Raw genomic sequence first — 22,713 nt, 5'->3', positions numbered from 1 at the left:
GGGCCTAGTTTTGGCCATCTGGTCATGATCATGATGCTATTCCAAATCATCAGAAGATGGACATGCCTACACTAGGCGCAGTAGTGTTATGTCACTGGTTGGAAACTCTGGGGCAGATGGGTTGACGTATATGAGCCCGAGTGAGAGCCATCCTAAACTGTAAATGATAAATAAACAATAGGTAACACGGGCTCGTCGGATCTCTTCACTGCTGCCATTCAAAGTGACTGAAAATTTCCGACATGCTGACGCATCCATTGATAACATCGGATGACGTGGGGATGAGATGGCTGCGCACGTTATCAACATGTTTGGCCCTGTGGACGGTTCTCACACATCGGCTGAGATGTATAGTCAATCCAACCTTACTCGTACCTCACAGGCTTACATACAGAAAGACCAAAGCCGACCCACCTAGGATGTGCCACTTGCAGTCTCCTGGGATTGTTGTGATCTGTCTCGCATCGGCCGTCCCCATTGTGAACCATTGTTGACCTCGACGTCTCTGCACGTAATATCGCGAAGAAGCTTATGCTGCCCAGCATCTGGCATGTCGGCATGCTGCCGTGTGTGTGTGACGATCGACAAGGATGATTCGGGGTTTTCTCGATCCCAAACATCGTGACCAAGGAAGAGAGTTAGTTATGAGCTGGGAAACACAACGATGGTTGCCTGCGCATGTGGGAATGCAGCAGTCTCTATTGCATCGTCACTTGGCTGGTGTTCATCATCTATGGAATTGACCTTGGTAGTGTCGAGTTCGTCTCCGAACTTACCCCAGCACAACCGGTCTCGGAAGGCGGGCAGAGCTAAAAACTCGATGTGCTGCTGACGTGTTACACGAGAGATACGGTGGGAGCTGACACTCGGACGAGACTCCGTCTGTCCTGTCCCCACTTTCTCGGGACGGACTCTCGGGCCCGAATGTCCGTCTTTCCGCCAACCAGTACCAACCAGAACCCACTTTCCCTTGGTCCCTACCTAAGGTGGTGTAGCGCCACGACTAGAGACCAGAGCTTGCTTGGGACAGAGCCCGCACTGCGCAAGAGTTCATACTGCGTCACCGTGCCCCGACAACAATCTTGGACCTGCCATGGTGGCGCACCCTGCCAGCACATCATAGTGTCAGGCAGGCTTCCTGGTGCAGCGCGACCACGTAGATTGCTGCAACGCGATAGTGAGATTCGATTGCGGCGATACTTCGATAGAGGCAGTGATGAGACCGGGCGGTGGCGCCGCCGGGCGGGGCCGGCTCCCCAGCCAAGAGAAAGAGAGTGGGACGGTACACTTACCCGGCCAGCCGCCCAACTCAATCGTCGTCCCATCTCACCAAACTCCTGCGGCGCCTACGCGAAAGAGGACCGATTTACGGGCATTGTCACCGCGGTTCCCAGAGGTGAGAAAGCAGGCAGGCCGAGTCACTTGAGCAACCAGATTGGTAAATACACACGCCCTGTTGATGACGGATAGCCCCCACTTATTCAGTGTGGAAACCGGGTGGTGCGTAGACGGGGCAACAGTCATAATATGAAAATTTCATTTCGCCCACAACAACATCCGATATGGTGTAGTGGCCAACATGATGCCCTCTCAACTCACAGTTCTGAACTGTGCAATGGAAAGGCATAGCCCCGAGTTCGATTCTCGGTTTCGGAACTATCTTCAACATTATCCGATATGGTGTAGTGGCCAACATGATGCCCTCTCAATTCGCAGTATTCCACTGTGAAACGGCAAGGCATAGCCCCGAGTTCGATTCTCGGTTTCGGAAGTACTTTTTGCTTCTTGGGCATTGGTTTCTTGCCCGCCGCGGCATGAGTCCATCTTTTGGTGTGTGAGTGGAGGCAACGAGAGAAGGGGAAGAGGGATCATGGTTGAAGAAGTAGCGACTTGGAGCAAAAAACATGGCACGCACTATGAGTATCATCATCCTTCCTGATGAAGCGAAGCACCCGATAGCACACTGAGAGGGAGGGAGTTGTGAGTGATTCTCATCGTGTTCCCACCCCCCATCTCTTGAGTGTTCGTCAGAAAATAGCTACAAAGAGCCGAGGGGCCAAGTCCAAGGGGCGGTGGTGTAATCATAGCGACGGAACCCACAAACTCTCCGAGGACACAATCCGACTCTGATGGCTGTCGAGAGTATCGGATGAACTTGTCACAACGAGCGGTCTCATCCGGATTTCGGGAGACCGGAGGCACGTCGCTTGGCCAGGGCAGATCAGATGTGCAAATGCCACGTGCCCTGCGTCTTTTCCGTAACCGTTGACTTACACGATTCGCCAGCAGCGGAAGTCCCAACGAACTACCCTTGGGAATACAGAGTACCTTGAGCGATGAATCAGCTCCTCCAGCCATTATCGAATAACGATGGGCAGTGGAGGCTGAATATCATAATCACCAAGAGTGGATTCACGGGCACAGGCTCAGACGGGGTGTGGATGGAGAATCACATCTCTGTTCAATAGACACATCGGTAAAGGCGTGAATGGCTGACGTACACCTCTACGCATCATTCCATAATCCTTCAAGCAAAGTAAACAGTAGAACATCCACGACGCCAGTGCCTGTCCATAAAGAGTCCTGTCCATCCAAAGTCGTCCCTCGGTCTGGCCCCGTAGGCCTATTCCAACCGGGTCGTCTAGTGGGAAAAAATAGATACGAGAAAGAAACATGGGAGGTCATCCCTGATATATAGGCTAGTAAATGGTAGTGAGTAAATCGTCATCAGGGCCTACGCCCATCATATAGTGTTTTGGTAGGGGTTGTGTTTTGTTGTCGGCTTCTTCGGTATGTTTAGTCCTTCGTGGCGTGTTCGTCGCCAAAAGGACTGCGTCCCCGCTCGTATGAGCTTGTCCTTTGAGAACGCCTGTCGGGCCCTGCAGCGGCTCGTCTTGTGGCCTCTTCAATCACCGCGCTCAAGCTGTGGGTGCTGCGGATAGCGGCGGGCTTGGGCTCGGGAGGATCAGAGAAGGGGCCTTGGTCTACCGCCGGGCTTTCTTCGATGACGGTAACGGCGGCCGAGTCACGAGTGGCGGTAGAGCTGCTAGGCGGTGGGGGAGTGCCGGGCACTGAGGCTTCGTCTGTTGTTGATGACGCCTTGGAGGATCCAACGCTGACTTGCTTCGGCCCATTGCCACTGCCAACGCGGACAACCTGCACTCTCTGAACGGGGGCGGCGGTCGCCGTGTTGGCGTTGTTGAGAAAGGTTGATCCAACGCTGAACGTGCTGTCGCGGCTCTTGGGACGGCTAGGGGCGGCGTACTTCTCGTAGTCGACGCTGGGAACGGGAGGGGTGTTGCTGCCGGTCGTGCCGACGCCCATGGACTTGACACTGACTACGGCAGCCTTGGCACGCATACCGGTCTGGGCAGGAGCGACAACAACGGCGTTCTTGCCGTAGATGGTAGACGCAATGCTGGGTGCGATGCTAGAGCGAGGGGCATACGAGGTTCTTGCGACAGATGTACGATCGGAGTAGCCGGAGATGCCCGAGTAGGTGGAGTCGCGAAGCTCGCCGGGGACGAAGAAATGCGGCTCCTCGTAGGGCGAGGGGCTGCTGGCAGCGGAGTTGGAGGCGTGCATCGGGATAGGGGGCACGGGAGGGACGAGGAGCGTCGGAGACGTAGGCGTGGCACGGTTCGTAACGCCGGGGATGTAGGCAATCTGAATGATGTTGGAGGCACGGGTAAGCACCGTCGAGGCGATCGAGTGTACCGTGTGTGTCGAATCGCGGTTGGTCTGTCGTGGCTCGCCGGCGGACTTCTCATTGATGGTCTTCTCGTTGGACTCTTCAATGTAGGATTCCTGGATGATGGACTGTCTCTTGGTCTTGATGAAGAACCTCCACACGAGGTAGGTGGCGATGGCGATGACAATTAGACCACCAATAACGCCTCCGACGATGGCGCCCGTGTTCGGCTTACTACTTGATGATGTAGATGAACTGCTGTCGTCCTTGACACAGATAGCCTGGGCACAGGTGTTACAGGTCGGAATGGTGAAGGAGCAAAATTCGTCGGATTTGCAGTTGCTGGGGCATGTCGGCGCCTTGTCCTCGCACTTGAGGCAGCCGTTCTGTCGAGGGAGGATGACTATGGTTGTCGTGTCAGTAAGGAAGGAATTGAGGCAAGGCAAGCACTATGTTTGGCTGACATACCAGCGTGCAGCTCCTCAAGCGAGCGAAGGTGGAAGTTGGGGTCAAAGTGAGCCATGACGGATGACGGTCTGGCTATAGGTGAATGGAAGAAAATAGTTGACAACGCTGATCTAGCGATGCCGATCTTGGTTGCGAGACCTTCGAGTGTAAATGTGTCGATCAGTTCGCGGGGTGTTTAGATGCCGGGATCGAGAGGACCAATGGTCGGTGCCACGGAAGCGGCGTCGACGAGGGAATGTCAATAAATATAATGAATGAAGAAAACGAAATGTCGGCTCAATAAGACAATCGCAGTGTTGTCGAAACCACACGTCGAGGAATGCGCGGAAAGGCCGGTGTACTGGCGCGGTCTCGACTGGAATGGACGAGGTGACGGGCGAAGGAATTCGGGGGAGGGGACCCTGTAGACGGCCGGGTTAATGGCGAGTGAAGAGTGAGAGTAGTTGGGTAACGAGTGGACTGGGAGACTAGCTCGGCATTTGTGGTGGTAGAAGGAGGGCGACTAGGCGAGCGAAGCGAAAGACATGGACGGCGATTTGATGAGTTGTCAGGCGCAAATCGAACGACGACGACGATGGCGACGGACGGGTTGGCGGGACTCGAATCTCTTTTGTCGTCGAACGGCAGGTTCTATGGCTGCGGGGGGAAACAGAGAACCTGGAGGTGTTGATGGACGGAGGAAAGAGAAACGTGGGAAAAGGCCGGTTGAAAGAAAGAAAGGTGAGCGAATAGATGGAAGAAAGAGGCAGGCAAGACACCGTTGGTGGGCTTGGGCTGACCGGGGGTAGGAGAAGGGGAATGAACGGGATGGGGGAAGGAGGAGGAGGAGGCGAAGCCAGGATGAACGGCAAAAGAGAAGGAAATGGGTTGAGTCCAGCTTTGGTATGGTCCGAGATGCTGGCTTCTCGCAGGCGTATGGCGGCGGCGGCGGCGTTAGGCGGAGGGTGAGCTGAAAGGGGAGTGGGAGGGATAGCCAGAGAGTGAGCAAGTGAGTGAATGAGGGACCGAGAATGACAGAACCAAGGACGAACGAACGCCCGGTGGAGACGGAGGAGAGCAGCAATTGGGTAGGCTGCTGGCCGTTGGTCCAGGGCGCCAGGGCCACAACTGGCCGCGCGAAAAGGCGCAGGAAGCGAATCTGCGGGACACAGGCACGAGATTGAGGGTACAGGGGTCATGGTGCTGGCGAAACGTGAGGGCCGGGGCCGGTGCGATCTGTGATTGGCCACCGCCCCTAAATGGCAAAGCTCACTTGTGGATCCCTTGATTCCCCCGACACCCCTGCGGGCCCTGGCCAAGCCCGGCGGGGGTCCAAGGTCTGGACTGAACAGTCTCCGCCCATGCCCTCCACACCCACTCACTTACTCACTTAGTTACTGTGTACTCACTCTTTCGCCCACTCTCGGGGGCACAATGAGGTATACACTGACACTGAGCACTCCATATGGATACAGTGTGTCAGTATGGATGTCGTGTACGGATACCCATCATCTCACCAACGCAGGGAAGGCGTGTTTAAGTTGATTGCCCAGGAACTCAGCCCAGGCCGATGCACCGTCACCTTCATTCATACATTCACAGCACACAGCATGTACATAGTAGTGGACACTGCATACTACAAGTATTGCTACTGGTAGTGTAGTGTGCGCCTTGTGGACATTTGCGCGCCATTTTCAATTTTTCCCTACCCCTTCCCTCCCTGAAGCTGCCAATCCAATCAGGACCAGATGCCGGATTGGGATGGACGCCGCCAACATCAGCATCAGCATCTCATGCACCATCATCCCATGATCCCAATGTCTCTCCCACTCTCCCGCTGAGCTGGTGGTTACAATGTACGACGATTGCAATGTGCGGGTTTGGTTTATCTTTCTTATTGTTTTTCTTGTTTTTCTTGGGGGTATTTTTATTTTTTTATTTTTTTATTGCTGCTCATCATTCCTACGATGGGGGTAAGAGACCAGTCAGAGAACAATACTTGGTCGGCCGTTGCACAACCACTTAATATTACGGCTCGGTTGCTACGACGTCTCGGTAGTAGCACCTACCACCGCCGGGATCGCCATTGATGTGCCTCCATCGCTGTTCGTCCAGTGACTCCAGTCTATGGGCAGAATAGAGTTCGTGCGATCCCAACCTGACAACCCGAGCCTGGTCCATCGTCCGGTACAGAGTACGAGCGGACGAAACCTGACGCGGCCTTCGCCTGCCAAAACCGGCAAACACCATTGACTTTTTGTTTGGTAACCGTTCTCCCCTCCCCCCCTTCCCCCTCCTAAAAAAAAGGAGGGGGGGACGCGATGAGATGAGCCCATCTTCCTGTTCGTCTGTTTAGCTCCGTCCAAGCAGACAACCCCCCAACAGGAAACAAAAAGGGCATCGATTCCCACAGAATCCCACAATTGCCCTTCTTCCCATGTTTCCAAATCGTCGCGGAACCTGGACTTTAACAGACCTCCCGTTAAGCTTCGAATTCCGGCCAGGCACGGGTCGAATCCCCATTCGCGGTCTGTTCGACCGCTGGCGCCGTAGCACCGTCGCAGCTCAGATGGGGGAAGAGAGGTTCCGAAACCCGAATCTCCAACAAATCTGGTACTGCGACGAGCGCAAATAGTCGGCCCATACCCGCGCAGGACGGATGGCACAGACATGCAGACATACAGACATCTCACGCCAGAAACAATACGATTGCCGACTCCGCCCCCTCCCCCGTTCTCGTCCTTGGTTCGAGAAGAAGTGGTCGAGATACGAGCGCAACTGAAACGGATGGATCCGGTGGCAGTCGCGACGGGGACGACACAGGTCTCTCAACTGACTGGCTCAGCCGACTACTAACTAACCACAACATACAGAGTACAGCCAGACAGAACAGGTCGACAACCAACGCCAGCCCTGATGATACAAGTACCGCCAGCGCCGCCTCCGTGTCAGGCCTCCCTGTCGCATCTCTCCCATTCACGGTTCACGTTTCTTGTCGGGCCCACACCTGCTCTCATTCGCGAGCCACGCTCGAGTCTTTCTCTCGTTCTCCCTGTCTTGACCCGCACGTCATGTATCCAGCATTGCTCCCTAGCAACCCCTTGGCCACCCTTCCCATCGACGAACGAGCCCGAGTCCAAGTCCAGTTGGCAGTCCAGCCAAACCCTTCAGGGCTCTGCGACAGCGACGGGTCCTAGCCTGAGATACCCGTGACCTGAAGCATGGGATCCGAAACGTGGACAAGAACGTACGTGCGCCCGTGTGTGACTGTGGATGAACACCGGTGGGCCCCCCCCCGGTCCACGAGGAAGTTGCCGTGCCGGCCGGCCATGGAGAGCTCTAGACCACGAGATCTGCAATTACTGCTCGAGTGATCTTCATCATGTCCACCTCATAGGGAAAGAAGAAAAAAGGCTCTGAGAACGGAAGGGGGAACAGCGGAACAAGTACCTCCTCTCGAGCACTCTTGACAAGGAGCACAGCTACTGTATGTGTAGAGTATAGACAGCTATCCGCCAAAAACCGCCTCGTGACACATGCTCCAGGCTCTGGGCAAGGCTTGGGCGATCACTTCCCAAATCCTCCCACATCCACACCGGCCGCTCTCCCGCCGTGTAAAGAAATGGTCAAACTCGGGTGTATCGACAGCCTTCTCCAGTACGTATATGTAGAGCGTGGCCGCCCCAGCACCGGCGTACCGCACCGCGCCGCACGTTCCCTTCTTCACACAGGGCGGGCGTTCTTAGCGTCCGGCAGAGGAACCGCCACGCCGCGTGGTGAAGGTGCCAGTTGTGCGCGTGTAAGTGCGTGTGTGTGTGTGTATCTAGCTTTGGGCTCGCAAGAGTCCCTAGAGACCAACCGCTAACGCTTTTCGCGCGTGGCTCGGTGCATGACCTGCTGTCCCCTTCGGTCTTGGTATCGCGCCCGCCAAGGCATCGACCCCCATCCTGCGACTCCAGCGCCTAAGATGAGCTGTCTCAGTTGCTCTGCTTCGAGAACCGAACCCTTTCCGTGTGAATCCATACAAAACCTTGGACCCCCGGAGAAAGTTTTTTGTCACGAGCACGCAGGGGGGGGGGTTTCGAGAACGGGTCGGGCAGAGCCTGCAAAAGAGTCTGAAGAAACCACCGATTCAATGCGTCAAAAGAAGAAACGGCAGCATGGGGTTTCCCACCGTGGCAATGACAATTCGAAAAGAAGCAAACCTATTCCAATTCTAATGCAATCCCATCGACGTCAGTCAGCCCTGGGAGGGGATCGAATCGGGCATCCCTGGCGAATCACAAACGATCATTCTTAGCCTCCTGGGATGAAAAGAAAGGAAAAGGATGCAATCTCGAGATTCCCTGGACCTCTCGCCTCTCTCCCTGTCAAAATAGTCCTTTCCTCCTTGAGAAGAGAGAGCGAGAGAGAGAGGCTTTTCTTCATTATCGTCTTGACTCAGCGCCTCTAGACCATGCACGCAGCCTCATCTGCCCTGTAACCTTTCTTTTTTATGCTCGTGTACTGGCCGTCCGCATCCGTCTGCATCCGTCCGCGGTCGTTAAAACTCGTACCCTAGTCCCGGGATGCCCAATCGCAAAAGGGCTCGGAGGGTAAATCTGCAAGCTGCCGTTTGGTTTGGATGTTCGTCACCTTCCCGCACGGGGTGGCGGCTTGCCTACAAGCACCGGATATCCCGAGAGAGCGCACGCGCGCTGATGAGCCAAGCGAGAACAACACATCAAACTTGCAGGTTCCAGACCAATCCGTCCGTCGCCTTTATTTCTTTTAGGTTTTCTTTCCCTGCCCACCCGAAATTCAAATTGTTGACGCGGGTACCCGCTGGCCGAGAGATGGACGATGCTTCTTCTTTCCCGACCCCCTCCCGAGCCTCCTTCTTTCGACTCGTCCTTTGGTGAAGTGGAACAGGTTATTTGCCCCGATGGCTTCGACGCGGCTTCTTCACCTAGTCAACCATAGACCCTAGCAAGAGACGAACCTCCCCTGGTCCGTTTTGCAGCCGGAGGCCCTGGCTTCAACCTCGTAGCTGGTCACGTGAACCCCGGCGAACCCCCGGCAACCGAGAAAGGGAGCCGGGCCCGGACTCCGCCAAGAGGACGGCCGACGTCCGAACCTCCAAATTCAAAAGAAGAAAAAAACATACAACACCAGGTATTCGCTGGTCGTCACCGACCCAACTACTAATCCGGCCCTCATTGGCTTATCTATGGGAGAGCGGACGGGATCCCGAGTTTTCCAATGGGTATGGTCGTATGTGACAACCAGAACTGAAAGGAATGGTTATATTCCCTAGAGAAGCTGGTTCGTGATCAGATGATCACGTAGCAACATCACGCCTCCCGAGTGCGCGGCGATGGCCACTCCCGATGACGGAGAAGTCCCATGGGCAGACATTGCATCCCGCACTTGGCTAGCAAAAGCAACGGGGGTAGCATCTCTCCCCCTCGCGACAACGTGGGATGAGTAAGTAAGTGTACCATATTTATGCGGCGTTGTGTGTCTGGGAACGTCGGCAACGGCCTGTCTCAAGCCATGCGCGGAAGTAGAACGGCGTGAAGCACTCGAGCCCCCCCTCATGGCTATGTCTGTTCTGGCGAGTCGTATGGCTCATTGAGGAATGCGGTGGCGTTTCAGTGAGAGACCATCATTGACAGACATGACGAAGATGGTTCAGAATTCATGCCCGGACGACCCTTGCTGTTCCTCCGGGGATAGATTCATTGAAGTGAGATACCCTGGGGGAGATGTCTGTAGCTGCCGCCCTTGGCGATCGCTCACGCCGGCCCGATGTTTTGGATCCGCGATATTTGATTCGCCCCCCTACTCTGTCTACTCTGCTTGTAAAGGGGTATGTGAGTTGCTGTGTCTTTGGAATGGACGATGACGGAGCCGGGGGCGAGGCTCCGTAAATGAAACGCGCAATACTGGCGAGTCGCTGACATGTGTCCCCAATATCCCCTTGGAAACGTCTTCTCAGGTGGTGTGTCAGGGCGAGGTTGTCTTGAACGGCGCTGCGGCTGTCTGGCAAACGACGTTGGTACTTGCTAGCAGACAGGAGCAGACGCCGTTAGGAACTAGACACCGTTCGCTTTCATCCTCGTTTCTGCTTAGCTGTACGTCCGGGTTGCGTGAATCCTCGGTGTGTGCTCTTGAGCCCAGCAAACTATTACTACGGTCAGCCTTTGGTGCCCCATCTTCAGAACCCCGCTCGTTCTATCTTTCTACATCTGCCTACCTAGGTAGACTAAGCACTAAAGCAGAATGGATCAACTTCAAAATCTCAAAATCTCGGATTCGAGTAAAGGAGGAAGCAGCCCGTCCCCTGGACATCGGCAATGCTCTCTCCAACGGCTCGGGATCCTTTCAAGACATGTCGAAGTCGCCTATGCCACTCAGACGCCAGCGCGAGCGGTTAGTATTCCGTTCTTCAAAGGCACCCTCCCCGCGCCCCGAAGATGAACTATAATCCACGGCAGTGCGGACGTCCTCTCCACTGCCCCAGCCGGCGAACACGCGAGAAAATCGGACGCGTTCAAGTCCTCCAAGTCGATGTTTCTTATCCAAGCCGTTAAGCCTATCTTCGCCGCCGGCATCTAACATACTCTGGGGCCCGGAAAGCTCGTTAAGAGGGTTGCTACTAGCTTTCCAGACTTCAGGTTCGGACAGCCTCAGGGAAGCAAGTCCTTATTTGGGTATCTCCTAAGACTAATCTCAGCATCTTCGAGTCTGACTAGAACGCCTTTTATTTATCACGAATCACGCAGCAAGATAGCATGAAGAAGTCCTAGCTTATCTTCTATACTGGTATAAGGACGCTGAAGAAGCTTGCGATAGCGTCTCAATAAGAAGCTGGCCTTTGTTTGTGCTGAATGTGAAATGTGAGAAGTAGAATACCTTTGCCAGCTTGCGGTTATAGCTGAGGCAACGGGTTCTCAGGCGTGCTTTATAGACAGGATACTCATGCCTGCTCACCAGCTCCCCCTTCTCCATGAGGTCCGTTGTCTGGTTGTCTATCGGCGACACTGGCCGGTTCCCAAGCTTCACGGCGACAAATCAAGTCCCTGGCCGCGTTTCCATAAAATTCGCTTTTGGCTTGAGACCTCGCAACTGCTGTGAATCTTTGGAAGCGTCTGGGTGGGACTTCTGGCAGGATGAGTTAGCCTTGCTAACCTTACGCCTTGTAGCTATGCCCTTTGGCTGTGTCACGTTGCGCCGCAGTGCCTAGAGGTGGGCGGGCTGCTATATTGTCCTTCGACACTGAGTGGACACAGAGAAATGCTATTCTAGGAACTAGAGTTTTAGGGATGTTTAGCATCATGACAAAGGTGTATGAAAGGAGTTCGTGGCATTTGCAAGCTGGGGAAGAAAGGAAGGCTACCAGGCTCAACTCCGAAAACCTTGATAAGAAGTTGAAATGCCGGCCGGATTATCGATGGGAAAGTGGAGACGATGGCCTGAAGGAGCCAATTATATCACGCGGGTCCATCTCCCTCACATCAGCCATATCGCAGGCTCCGTCTAAGGTTCCCCTTCACTTTAGACCCTTCCTTCTACATATCAGGAATCCACGAATAACCTCATATTTTGAGCAGTTCACTCAACATTTATGTACATACTTGGTTTCTAGACCCCTAAGTCATGCCGATTTGTCTGCTTTACATAGTATTCTTAATCCCTCTGACTAAGATTCGCGCCAGTCGCTCGTAGCTTTTTGAATGATGTGCTCGGCTTCAGAATGGGCCAGGCGCTTGTGGAAGGGCTCATGGCCAAGACCGGGGGGAGCCTGCAAGCGCCGGCATGCTGGAAGAAGCTTTTATATGGTCAAGACGGGTCTTTCCGCCTGAGAGGTTTCCCTAAGACTCCATCAACAATAAATTCTGCAGGGAAACACTTCTCAGAACCTCTTCGTTCAGATTCTCGTACGGATCTCGGCCTAATTAGCTGTAGTCGATTCCAGATCGGGACTGATACGTAAGGGGCTTGTCCCAGTCGTGTTTATTTATATGGCGCCATCGCTGATACGGTACATAGTACAGTGGAATCAACTCGGTTCCGCTTCCGTTAGGGATTGGTCAAAAGTCTCAACACCTCCACCATGATGCTTACCGCACAGGACAATGCGTAATCGGCGAGGGGCGTTGCCCAACACTGCCTCAACTGTAACGAAGTGACTTGAGAAGGATTCCGCAACTGCGATCCCACAGTAATCTTTTGGGCTAAGCATCCCTCAAATTTGGGACCCCGGGAACATTTCAACACAAGTAAATTTCCTGTTGTTGAAGAGCAAGAAATCCGGATCACTCGTTCTAGTACAATCGCATCATCCTTTGCAGCGACGATTATCGTGATCTTGATTCTGATCAAGTGTTTTCGGTGTTACCATGAAGCCCTCACTGTCAGAATCCCTCCCCGCCAAGCCGAGTATTGTCATTCGCCACCACACCAAGTCAAGACACGGATGCGTCGATTGCAAGACCAGGCGGGTGAAGGTATGACGGGATTAGAACTACTGTTCAGTTTCAACATCTCTCGACTCCATAAATAGTGCTTGGCCATGGCACCTTGCTGACTATAACCCGCGCATGCAGTGCGACGAACGTAAACCAACTTGTTCGGCTTGCGAGAGACGCCAAACTCGATGTCATTACAATGCGTCAGACGAGCGCTCGCAATCTTGGGGTCGCAAATCGTGTGGCAACCCTCTGCACAACGCTCGTCAGACCAACTCTGTCGCAGCGGGAAGCCCTCCAACCAAGCACGACGACCAGCAGACATCACTCTCAACAACCACCGCAGAGGAGACAATGACTTTGAGTCTTGAGTTGACATATACCCGCCAAGAAATGCTCCAGCTTCGCCTCCTGCATCATTATAACTGCTCCACTGTCGACTCTTTCACAAAGGCTTTTCAACTTAGAGACATCGCATCCCACTCTCTTCGTGTGGATGTCCCCAAACTCGCCTTCCAGAACCACTTTCTCATGGACGGGATTCTTTCCGTCTCGTTGCTCCACATGGCCAGCACTGAGACAAGTCTAGCGGCTGTCGACGACCTGCCGCCTGTGACGATGTATCGAGACCGGGCAATGTGTCGGTTGCGCCAACAGCTGGCGCACGCTTCGGGAGATCACTCCCGCGCAGTCGTCGCAACGTCCGTTTTGCTGGCGATGACGGCCCTGGCCGCTGATCGGCTTTCCGGCTACGAGGGCATCTGGTTGACAAATTGGCTGGCTTTGACCATCGGGCCGCGTGCGATCTTGCCGCGTCGGGGGATGTTGGCTCCGTCTAAAGGTGGCGAAGAGAGGACGCGGACCGGCTGGGACGTGGCACTCGATCATCAATGCCCCGTGGCGGTTCCACTCGATCTGGAAAAGGTACTCGACATGACTGAAAATGACGAGGATTGGTGCTATCTTAAAGATCTGCGCCGCGCTGTCTTGGGAATCGGCAAGCTGTTTGGGGCATTGGCTTGTCCGGTCTGCAGTGGCTTAGCCTACAGCCCCAGCCCGCCATGTGTCGCATTCAAGGTCAGGGCATGGCCATATGTGTTTGTCTCCTCCGGGTTTGTCGACATGGCCCGCCAAGAACGGGCGCGGGCTCTGGTTGTGATGGGATACTATCTCGCATTCTTCCAGTGGTTGCCGCAGAGCTGGGTATACGAGGATGTAGGACCCAAAGACTTGACGAAGATTGCTGCTGCCGTCGGGCCAGACTGGGTCGCGTACCTGGCGGCTCCCAAGGTCGCTGTGCGAGTGAGGGATACAGATCTGTTGACGGAGTTTCTGACCGGACTACTGCCCACTGGAAGGTTAGATAAAGCAGGCTTCGATCAAGGGTTTTTTGGGTAATTAGGTATATTAAGCATAACGATCGAAGCTGAACTTAGTTACTGAGTCCTCCAATTATTAGTCCCTACAACACATCAATCCCTCTTCTATTCGCAGACAAAACCTCATCCCCCCAAAAGTTAATCTTACTCCATGTCCATGTCCTGCATACTCGAGAGGCTTTTCTTGCTTGGGACATACTTGGCGGGGTGGAATATCGCTGTGACAGCCACGACGCCAAGCATCAACAGCGCGTCGAAGATGTACAGGTAGACTTCGGTGTTGAGCAACACCCCATCGTGTCCCTGCACGTACTCAACAAGCCTGAAAAGCGACCGCACGAAGATGAGTCCACTGGCAATGTACAGCACTGTCAAAACGCCCCTCCAACCGCTGTAAAATCTCTTCAACCCTTCATAGGCCTCCTCTTCAAGTACAACGGGGGGCACCTGTTTCAACAGCCTCTTGTGGAAAACAGCCGTTGCAGAAACGAAAAGCGCGAAGAAGATGATCTGGACCGCCAAACCCAGCAGAATGACCGTTTTGCCCGTGTTCATGGAGCTGCTGCTCGCCAACAAGCCGGCACCCATGATCTGTACCAGGAAAGAGAGGACGTCGCCAACAACGAATATCTTTGTGAGACGCGACGGTCGGATCGGAGAGAGGGACTCGCAGCGGAGGTAGAGAACAAGACGCCCGAGTACCATGTAGATCGAGGCGGCGAAGAGGGCGGGTGCGACGAGGAGGCAGAGGGTCTGGATCATGAAGAAGGCCATGTTGGTGGGGGAACTTGATGATAGAAAGCGGGCAAGATAGCCAACTAGTTCCACTGAGAGACAAGTTAGTGTGATATTCATCAAGACAGAGTACTCCAATCTACAAAGTCGACTTACAGATGCAACCGATGAGCATAGGTGTAAAGTACCAAGATCGCTTGCGAACGATGATAAAGGCGTGCCACGCGCCTCCAACAATGAACCCGATGAGGAAAATCATGGCGGCTGCCCCTGAGGGAGAGTATTTGTAGAGGTTGGACGCCATTTTCTTTCAAGGAAGGTTGATATGCGTTGCGAGATTCTGATGACTGGAAGGTGTAGTAGGATACAAAGATGTAAGAGAATAGGAGGTGAGGTGCCAGAGATCCGTAAAGATCTATTCTTCATGATATATAAGTACTTTCTCGTGGACATTGCTGCAAGATCTGGGCTTCTCTTCTAAGGGACCGATGATCGTGTTCTGCTGTTCGCTTCTCGCACCTCGCACTTCGCATTCAGTTGTCCCCACAGGGGGGTGGTTTTATACGCCTGCAGAAACACAAAGTAGCCAACGCCTCGCGTCGCTTTTTCCACTCGGGGAAACTCATGAAAAACGTTATCTCTAGGGGAAATTCGATTCTATGATAGATTTATGATGGGGAGAGATAGAGGTCTTTGCCGCCACTTACGTTGCTGAGAGTATTTCGCACTCGGATTTACCGTCGTGGACCACCTGGTCAAATCCGTCGGCAGTTGGGCCCACCTCTGGTGCTTGTTTTCCTACAAGGCTTAGACTGCATATTACGCTCCTAGCTCGAAGCCCCATGGTCCTGCCCCTTGATTGTCATATACCATCTGTTGGACGCTGGAAACTCTTATATCTTGTATGCTGTTTGAACGATACGTATTCACACTGGAAAGTTGTGACCCCAGTATGCCGATAACCCGAGATCCATACTGGTGGTATTATTAGACTTCTATTCAATCGACGAGATCTGTAACTTTAGCATATGAAACAACCCTTTGAACTTAGCATTAGGGTATGCAAGTGATTTTGAAAGGTGTTTAGCCTGTGGGCTTCTGCAGGCAGTCTCGCCCCCTACAGTAGCTAGCTTCCTCCCCAACTGATACTCTCCTTCGTACACGCTCTCAACCTTGATCCATCACAATTTCGCTATTTCCTCGACCAATTTCAGAGACGTGCTGGCGTTAATCTTTAACGTCTTTTGACAAATATCTACATCTTTCTAAATAGGCTAGTATCTACCTGCAAGGTTACATTTGATGTCTAGCTTCGACAATAAGCTATTATCTAAAAACCAGGAAGAAGGCAAGAAAGGAAGAAGAAAAAGAAAGTGATAGAAGCCGAGGAAAGTTCAGCTACCGAGCAGATTATATTCAAATGCATGTTTGCTACATTAGGCTTTCTAAAAATAAGGTGGAAAGCAAGTACGACGAGATTGGAGAGTTCTCTAGATGTGGATTCGTTAGTACTTATATCTCTTAATAGCTAATTGTCTTTATTTAATAACAGCCTAGAACCCCTATGTTAATCTCATTATTAATCATGCGTGCCTAGCTGCTTTAGTTTTGTTGCTTGTGTTAACAGGAAATAATCTCTCTTGTTGTTTTCTTTATGTGCAGAGGCTTGCTAACAGCCTCTTTCTCGTCACCTCGACAAACGGTACCCTCAAATGCCTACCTGTTCTTTCCTGTGCGTGATTGACGGTAACTGTATAGCTGTCTACATGGCCTGCTGAGACCACCTTGATGTATGTGTATATTGTCAGGTTGCTCTTTACTGTTTGTGTTGCATGGTTGAGTGTGAACTTGGACTTGACGAGGCTAAGCATTTCAGTCTCCCTGGAGATCGAAATGCCCTTGATAGGTGGGTGGATGATTCTCCAACGCGCTAAGAATGAAACAGGACATAGTTCCACTTGAGCTGTGGCATGGGCAACTGTCGTGGAGGGGTTCACTTTGTCGCCGGAATTGCCCGGTGACTGTACTTACCAGCCTCGTTTTGGGCGCACAGAGGCTGGCATCACACCAGATGAGCAGGACCAAGTGGCTGCCTTGAAGGGCATGGTTGACACTGTAGCCAAGGTATTGCTTGATGTTGGCGTTCCGTTGGCCCAAAGCTGAAAGTCCGCCCTACCAAAGCGACCATGGCCTTGGTTGGGAAAGGAAACCCAGTGGGTAATAAGGAGTATCCTATGAGGACTTCGACGATGGCTAGTCGTGACGACCTCTTCACTTTTGACTCGGTGAGAATCTCATACCATGCCACTGAAACTCCACCCATGGACCAGAGCCTCGTAGCACCTAGCATACGACGGTGTAATCACACTACTTCTGCCTGCTTGGAACCAGGTGTGCAGCATAGTCCATATTCAAGAACCCAGGTCACCCAACCTCGCCAGAGTCAGGAATGCCTTCTATACACCGCAGTCCTACTCAGCGCCCGTCATTCGGGAAGAAAAGGCCTGGTCCTGGCTGGCCCTTCCGCATCCCGTGCCATGAAGATGACGCACCGAATCTCCTGAGCTCAAGCAACTCAACCAGATGAAGCAGTCAACCCAAGCTACCAGCCACGAGCCGAGCCCGATGCTGCGGATCGACATCCCGCAGAGCAAGTTCGACGACCACTGGATGGGGCGCGTGTCACCGAAAGCCGGACCGCTACGGGAAAGCCCTCCTCCAGCCGCCGCCTGTGAACGACCCCATCAAGCAACTCGCGCCTCGCCTCGTGTGACGCATATAGAGATATAGCTAAGCTTTCCGAACCCCCCACCCTGCAACGCCTCTTTCCCTGCCCAAGCACTCCACAAACAGACCGAACCTTCCGGCGCCACGGGTCGGTCTCCGATCTCACGCGCCGCATCGGCAAAAAAAAACAAAAACAAAGTCCCGGTCGATCGCGGGGGTATATCAGATCTCATCCTCAAGCGAGATGAGATCCGGACCCTCCTCTCCCATGTGCGTCAATCGCAGCATGTATGGTGTTCCATAGCCAGAATAAGGGAAGACGGAGGGGAGGTGGGGAGGAGACAACAGCCTGGCCGTTGCGGATTATGCCAATCTCGAGTTATTGGCCATTCGGCGTCTGATCCTCCGAGTATATAATGACAAAAACGAGGTAGACAGGCGAGGTGAGACCAGACGAAAGCCATATAGAGTTGCCGTTGACGTGCTCGTCGTCTGAATCAGGGGCATGGGGCCACCCGCGCTGGGGCGTGAACTTACAGATGAACGTGTAACCAAGGGAAAAGACGAACTCTCCCGCAGATCTGAAGTTCCGGTGGCAGCCAGAGTCAAATGTCTATTGCGGGCACCATGAAGGCACCGACGCTCTGGGCACTTCCGAACCCGCATAACGGTGGTGAGTAGCCACTCTGCTGTAAACCAGCTTCACTGAGCACCGCCCATCCGTCAACATAGCCATCAGGAAGATACCCCTTCGTCTCTATTTTGCTACGCCTGGACGGAAAAGTCCGAACTTGGCATGGAGCTCTGCATCAGTTGCGTGGCCATTTCTGGTGTTCCCAGAGAGGCAAAGGTCGCCATCAGCAACAAAACGACCAAACCCTTCGTCACTGGGAGTGACGGGAGCCACCAAGTTGTTACTTCACAAAGCCGCCGGGACGTTCGGAGGTGAACTGGAAAGCTTCACCTTCGTGCTCTAACCCTCGTCTGACATCTTGGCGACTCGATGATAATCGAAGACGGAGGCGATGGAAGAGGCGCGTGCTCGCCTGGAGGCAAACTCAAATTGGGTTGCGAGCACGGGCGGTCCTGCGCCGTACTTGTGTTGCTCGAGGACACGATGAACCCGAGTCAAAAGGGGGGAAATGCCCCGGTGCCAGCATCCCCCATTCCAAGTGAACCACAGCCACACACAATAGAAGGGGCCTCCATCCGATCTTTGGACCCGTGAACCCTTCCCAGCTCTGATACGTGATCCCCGTCTGCCACCGAGACACGTCGCTTGAGGCTCGGCTTTGCCTCTCTCTCCCAGCTTGCTCTCGCCCGGTGACTTCACCCAGGCCACTGGTAGTCCATTCCCGAGTTCTATTCCACATACCGGCCAGGGTACCACCCTTGACATACGTCCACTAACATCATGGCAAGCTCCCGAAGCCTGGGGGCCGGCCCCCTTCCAACTGGGACGACATCGGCAAACTTCGCCTGAGTGGTCATAGCATTGAGTTACGGGAGTGCCCCTTTTACCCCAGGGCGTCGATCACACTGACGAACAATATGCCTTTTGCAACGCAAAAAATGCGCTGATGTGGAGGTGCCAAGGGAGAAGAAGAAAGACGGTGTAGGAATGGCGAGAGGCTCATTTCATCGTGGGGAGCGCCATACATAGAGATACTTCCACCAACCAATGTCGCCATGGTGGGTGCCTCAGCCACATAACCGCGACGGCATCGCCGAGGATTCTCTCGGCCAACCCGCGGTTGGAATCCTGTGTGAACGCACCGGAGGGGAGAGGGTGCATACGGATCCGAGATCCGGACGCGAGCTTGGACGCGTGAAGAACTGCGCCACAGCGGCGCAGCCGCAAGATACTGACAGCAGGGTGCAGCTGCGCGTCCGATCATCAGCCCTAGGGACCATCGCCGAGGAGGCCTCGACTTTGTTCGTCTGCCGCCGTCGACCTTGCTGCCGCTGAAATCCTTCATCTCATCGTCTGTGGCCGGGAAAGTGACCGAACTGGACCCTGGCGGTAAAATTTGTGAAACCTGCCTGTCCGAGTCAGATGCTTGAAGAAACAGGCGCGGAATGAGTGCCTGGAGGCAAGATGGACCCGGTTTGCTACATGTCCGGACTCCAGGCATGATCGATTGAGAAATAAGCATCGAGCTGGCAGGTGGGTGCCGTGACGGAATGGTCCGCAGCTCGTGCAGATGCTTTGGGCAGCTGTCAGAAACGGCGCTGAGGCTGACGACGGCTGGAGGTGATGGCTAAATCTCCCTCGGAATTGGCCGCAAGCATATCCGTGAGGACTAAGAGAATATGCGAGGCGTTTGACAGCCGCTCGACGGAGCGACTGGAAAGGGGGCAAGTTCCTTTGTGTCGAATTGGTTTGGCGAAGGCGTGCTATGGCGTGGAGGCGGACCGAGGGTTTGATGGTGCATATGTCCCGTCCACCGCCAACCGTGAGCTTCTGTACTCTGTACAGAGGTACCCATGCAACAACTACATCGTATGCCGCGATGCGAGCGAGGCGTGGGTAGTGGTGGGTGTGCACCGCCTCAGCCCCCAGTCGATCAGCCCCAACCCAATCTTACTATTTTTGGATTTTTCTTTTGTTCCCCTGACTGGGCCCCGTATCCGGGCCGGCAAACGAACAGCAACCGAGATGCAGATGAGAAATGACTGGAAGAGAGAGAGAGAGAGAGAGGAAGGCAAGTAAAACCGGATTCAACGAGACGAAGTCTAATCACGGATGGAATTCCGCCTCTTGGGCTTGTGCTGCGATGCATAGTGCGGCGGGGTTGAGGAATGGGTTCGCCGTTGAAGCAGAAAAATAGAGAGAGAAAACATGACGATGACGGCCGAGGTTGAGTGAGACACTGGGCTGCACAAATGGGGAATCTTGGCTGCGGTGGTAACGAGACAGGCAGAAGACAATACAACGGCGGGTTCCAGACTTGTGGCAAGACGGGGTGAGATTGGTAAGTCAGGGGGTAATGTTCTGTAAATTATCACCGAGATCCGTATGGCTCGACCTGTCGTGATTGTGATGCGTGATCCTAGATCCGCAGCGTCGACTGAAGAAGAGGAGAGATGCATGCTCTGCAGTTTATTGACATGGCACAGCGGCCGGTGTTCTGTACAGAGTACAGAGTACGAATACTCCGTTCGGAACTCAGCTCCAATAAGCCAAGTCACTGGGTATGGCGGACCTGCTCTCGCTCAGGGCTCAAAAGGGGCGAGGGGTCCGTTTCAGAATGTTCGTGGAAGGCGGCAGGATCCCGGGCGACAAGTGGGGCGTTAAGGTGTACACGCGTCTCAGCTAGATGCCGCGGGGCGCACAAGCGGCGCCACTAACAGTCCCCATGTCGTTTTCGTAGATGCCGCTGTTCCTCAGTCTGTCTCTGGCCCCCCTCAGGAGCAACACCCTGAAAGGTAAAGACGGTATTCGTGTAGGCAGTCAGTCAGTCGGTCAGCTTACTAGGTTCCGTCTCCCGTCAGCTCTGATTGCTGACACGGGGCCTATCTCGAGTCACCTAGAGTGTCCTTGCCGACCTTTTGTCCCTCTGCAGAGTGCTGAGTCTGGCATGGAAGATGAGATGGAACAAGGGGGATGATAGGCGGCCAGACCAGGGCCACCCGAAAGTCTGCCGAACACAAACCAGCTTGCTGTTCTTTCCCGCCGCGCAGCTCGTTCCTCTTTCCAATGGAGGCCAAGGATCATGGCTGGTGTATGGTGGTCGTGGTGGGACGACAGAGGCCGGCAAAAGGACGGTGTCGTTTTTAGCTTTGCTTTCTCCTTTTTCTTGCCGGCCGCAACCTCCAGAGCATTGGTAGTGGTGGTGGTAGACGGTAGTGGAAGGTCGACTGCCCCCCTTCCATCCCCTAAAGTTCCTGGAGAACAGGATTGTCAATTTGTTGCCAGATGGCAGCGACAAATAGGCGAGGTGTTTCTGGGAGCCGATCCATAGACCGGTCCAAGGCGCAAGGCCCGGGGCCCAGGGGCAGACGACTTGCAAGGGCCAAGAGAGCAGCGACCGGGGGTTTCGGCTTGCCCAGCTTGAGGTCTTGGAAGTTGGGGAGGGGGAGGGCGTGACGTAGTAACAGTTAGTTGGCTGCGGGCCCGGTTTTTTATTTTTCTCTCTCTCCCTCCCTCCCTCCTGCAACCCTTATTCGTGCCCGACTGGTTGCCGGAGCAGCTCGTGATGGGCATCTGAGCGGTTGTTGTCTTGCTTTTCTCGCTCTGTTGGTGCTGGTTGGCCAGCAACAAATGACGGACCGCGACCATCCAACCGGGATGATGGATGAGCCCAGTTGATCCAGCGAAAGGGTTGTAGGGAAGGGGGAAAAGGTGGAGGAGGGACTGTCTTCCTAGGTACGTCTGGCACGAGAAGAGGCGGGGCCCAGGAGTTAGGGCCACTTGCTGGCCTGGGGATGAGACGGCATCGGTGAAGCCAGCCACTCCCAGCCAATCATGCCAGCCCAGCCCCAATCCATCCGTTCTCTGTCCAGTGTTCAGCGCCAACTTTTGCTTTACCTGGGACCTTGATGCAAGATAGGTGGGCTATGTTTTTTTGTCCGAACTCCTTGGCCTGATGATAAGTAGGTTTCGCCATACACAAGGTAGAGATTGAATCGCACTCCAGAGAGACAGCAAGTATCAATTTGGTGCTGTGTGGTTTGTTGTTCATCGTGCATCAGCGCGATGCCTGGGCTAATCAGCGCTAAGCCACAGCTCCCCCAGTCTGTTGACGTGAGGTGAGAAGTGAATCAAGCTAGTGAGACCCGGACGGGATTAAAGAACAAAATGAAATAAAGTCGAGGTACCTGCCATGCGCATTGCTGCAGAGCATAGAGCAAGGTACCTTGGCTTCCATGTCTTGGCTTTGCCTGACTTGAGTTGTAGAAAGGAGACGGACTGGTAGAACAGCTCACCACACACACACACACACAATGCACACACCATACGCAGGTCTCATTCTCCTAACCTCGTGCCGCATACCGCACCTCACTCATCGCTCATCCCATGGAAACAGCCCGGGGGCGGGTTGCAAAGTGACTTCTCCTATTCCCTCCCTACAGCAGCTGCTCTCAGTCAGCAGCCGCTCTCTGCATGTACCTCGTTCTCAGCCTGGCTGGGCCAATCCCAGAGCTATTCTGATCCTTCCTAAGCCATCCTCCACTGGCGCTGCCATTCCCACTCTCACTCCCACTCCCACTCCCGCTCCCAAGCCCACACCCTCACCAGCTGCCAGCTTCCCACAGCGCAACGCCGCCTGCCCGAAGG

The 22,713-nt window shown here is 54.0% G+C and overlaps 7 protein-coding genes across 7 annotated transcripts; 4 read left to right on the top strand and 3 right to left on the bottom strand.

Moving 5' to 3' along the window:
- Positions 1 to 205: 205 nt before the first annotated feature.
- On the bottom strand, positions 206 to 620 carry CH63R_09279 (uncharacterized protein; the record flags this gene model as incomplete). The annotated part of the gene is made up of 2 exons (XM_018304253.1): positions 206 to 290; positions 376 to 620. 2 exons carry the CDS (start codon positions 618 to 620, stop codon positions 206 to 208), a joined length of 330 nt encoding a protein of 109 aa, XP_018156276.1.
- Positions 621 to 2,796: 2,176 nt separating this feature from the next.
- Positions 2,797 to 4,214, bottom strand: CH63R_09278 (Opy2 protein; the record flags this gene model as incomplete). Its single annotated transcript, XM_018304252.1, has 2 exons — positions 2,797 to 4,094; positions 4,160 to 4,214. 2 exons carry the CDS (start codon positions 4,212 to 4,214, stop codon positions 2,797 to 2,799), a joined length of 1,353 nt encoding a protein of 450 aa, XP_018156275.1.
- A 2,594-nt stretch (positions 4,215 to 6,808) lies between these two features.
- CH63R_09277 (uncharacterized protein) lies at positions 6,809 to 7,335 on the top strand (the record flags this gene model as incomplete). Its single annotated transcript, XM_018304251.1, has 2 exons — positions 6,809 to 6,961; positions 7,012 to 7,335. 2 exons carry the CDS (start codon positions 6,809 to 6,811, stop codon positions 7,333 to 7,335), a joined length of 477 nt encoding a protein of 158 aa, XP_018156274.1.
- A 2,550-nt stretch (positions 7,336 to 9,885) lies between these two features.
- CH63R_09276 (uncharacterized protein) lies at positions 9,886 to 10,738 on the top strand (the record flags this gene model as incomplete). The annotated part of the gene is made up of 3 exons (XM_018304250.1): positions 9,886 to 9,989; positions 10,385 to 10,552; positions 10,618 to 10,738. The coding sequence occupies 3 exons, from the start codon at positions 9,886 to 9,888 to the stop codon at positions 10,736 to 10,738; spliced, it is 393 nt and encodes a 130-aa protein (XP_018156273.1).
- Positions 10,739 to 12,522: 1,784 nt separating this feature from the next.
- Positions 12,523 to 13,989, top strand: CH63R_09275 (Fungal Zn binuclear cluster domain-containing protein; the record flags this gene model as incomplete). Its single annotated transcript, XM_018304249.1, has 2 exons — positions 12,523 to 12,630; positions 12,730 to 13,989. 2 exons carry the CDS (start codon positions 12,523 to 12,525, stop codon positions 13,987 to 13,989), a joined length of 1,368 nt encoding a protein of 455 aa, XP_018156272.1.
- Positions 13,990 to 14,114: 125 nt separating this feature from the next.
- On the bottom strand, positions 14,115 to 15,009 carry CH63R_09274 (Rta1 domain-containing protein; the record flags this gene model as incomplete). Its single annotated transcript, XM_018304248.1, has 2 exons — positions 14,115 to 14,797; positions 14,862 to 15,009. The coding sequence occupies 2 exons, from the start codon at positions 15,007 to 15,009 to the stop codon at positions 14,115 to 14,117; spliced, it is 831 nt and encodes a 276-aa protein (XP_018156271.1).
- Positions 15,010 to 19,113: 4,104 nt separating this feature from the next.
- CH63R_09273 (uncharacterized protein) lies at positions 19,114 to 19,401 on the top strand (the record flags this gene model as incomplete). The annotated part of the gene is made up of 1 exon (XM_018304247.1): positions 19,114 to 19,401. One exon carries the CDS (start codon positions 19,114 to 19,116, stop codon positions 19,399 to 19,401), a length of 288 nt encoding a protein of 95 aa, XP_018156270.1.
- Positions 19,402 to 22,713: the final 3,312 nt, after the last annotated feature.

This window comes from Colletotrichum higginsianum, chromosome 6, assembly GCF_001672515.1.
Source record: "Colletotrichum higginsianum IMI 349063 chromosome 6, whole genome shotgun sequence".
In the NCBI taxonomy this organism is placed as follows: domain Eukaryota; kingdom Fungi; phylum Ascomycota; class Sordariomycetes; order Glomerellales; family Glomerellaceae; genus Colletotrichum; species Colletotrichum higginsianum.
Note: the sequence above shows the minus strand (reverse complement) of the source record. Positions and strands in the feature narration are given on the sequence as shown.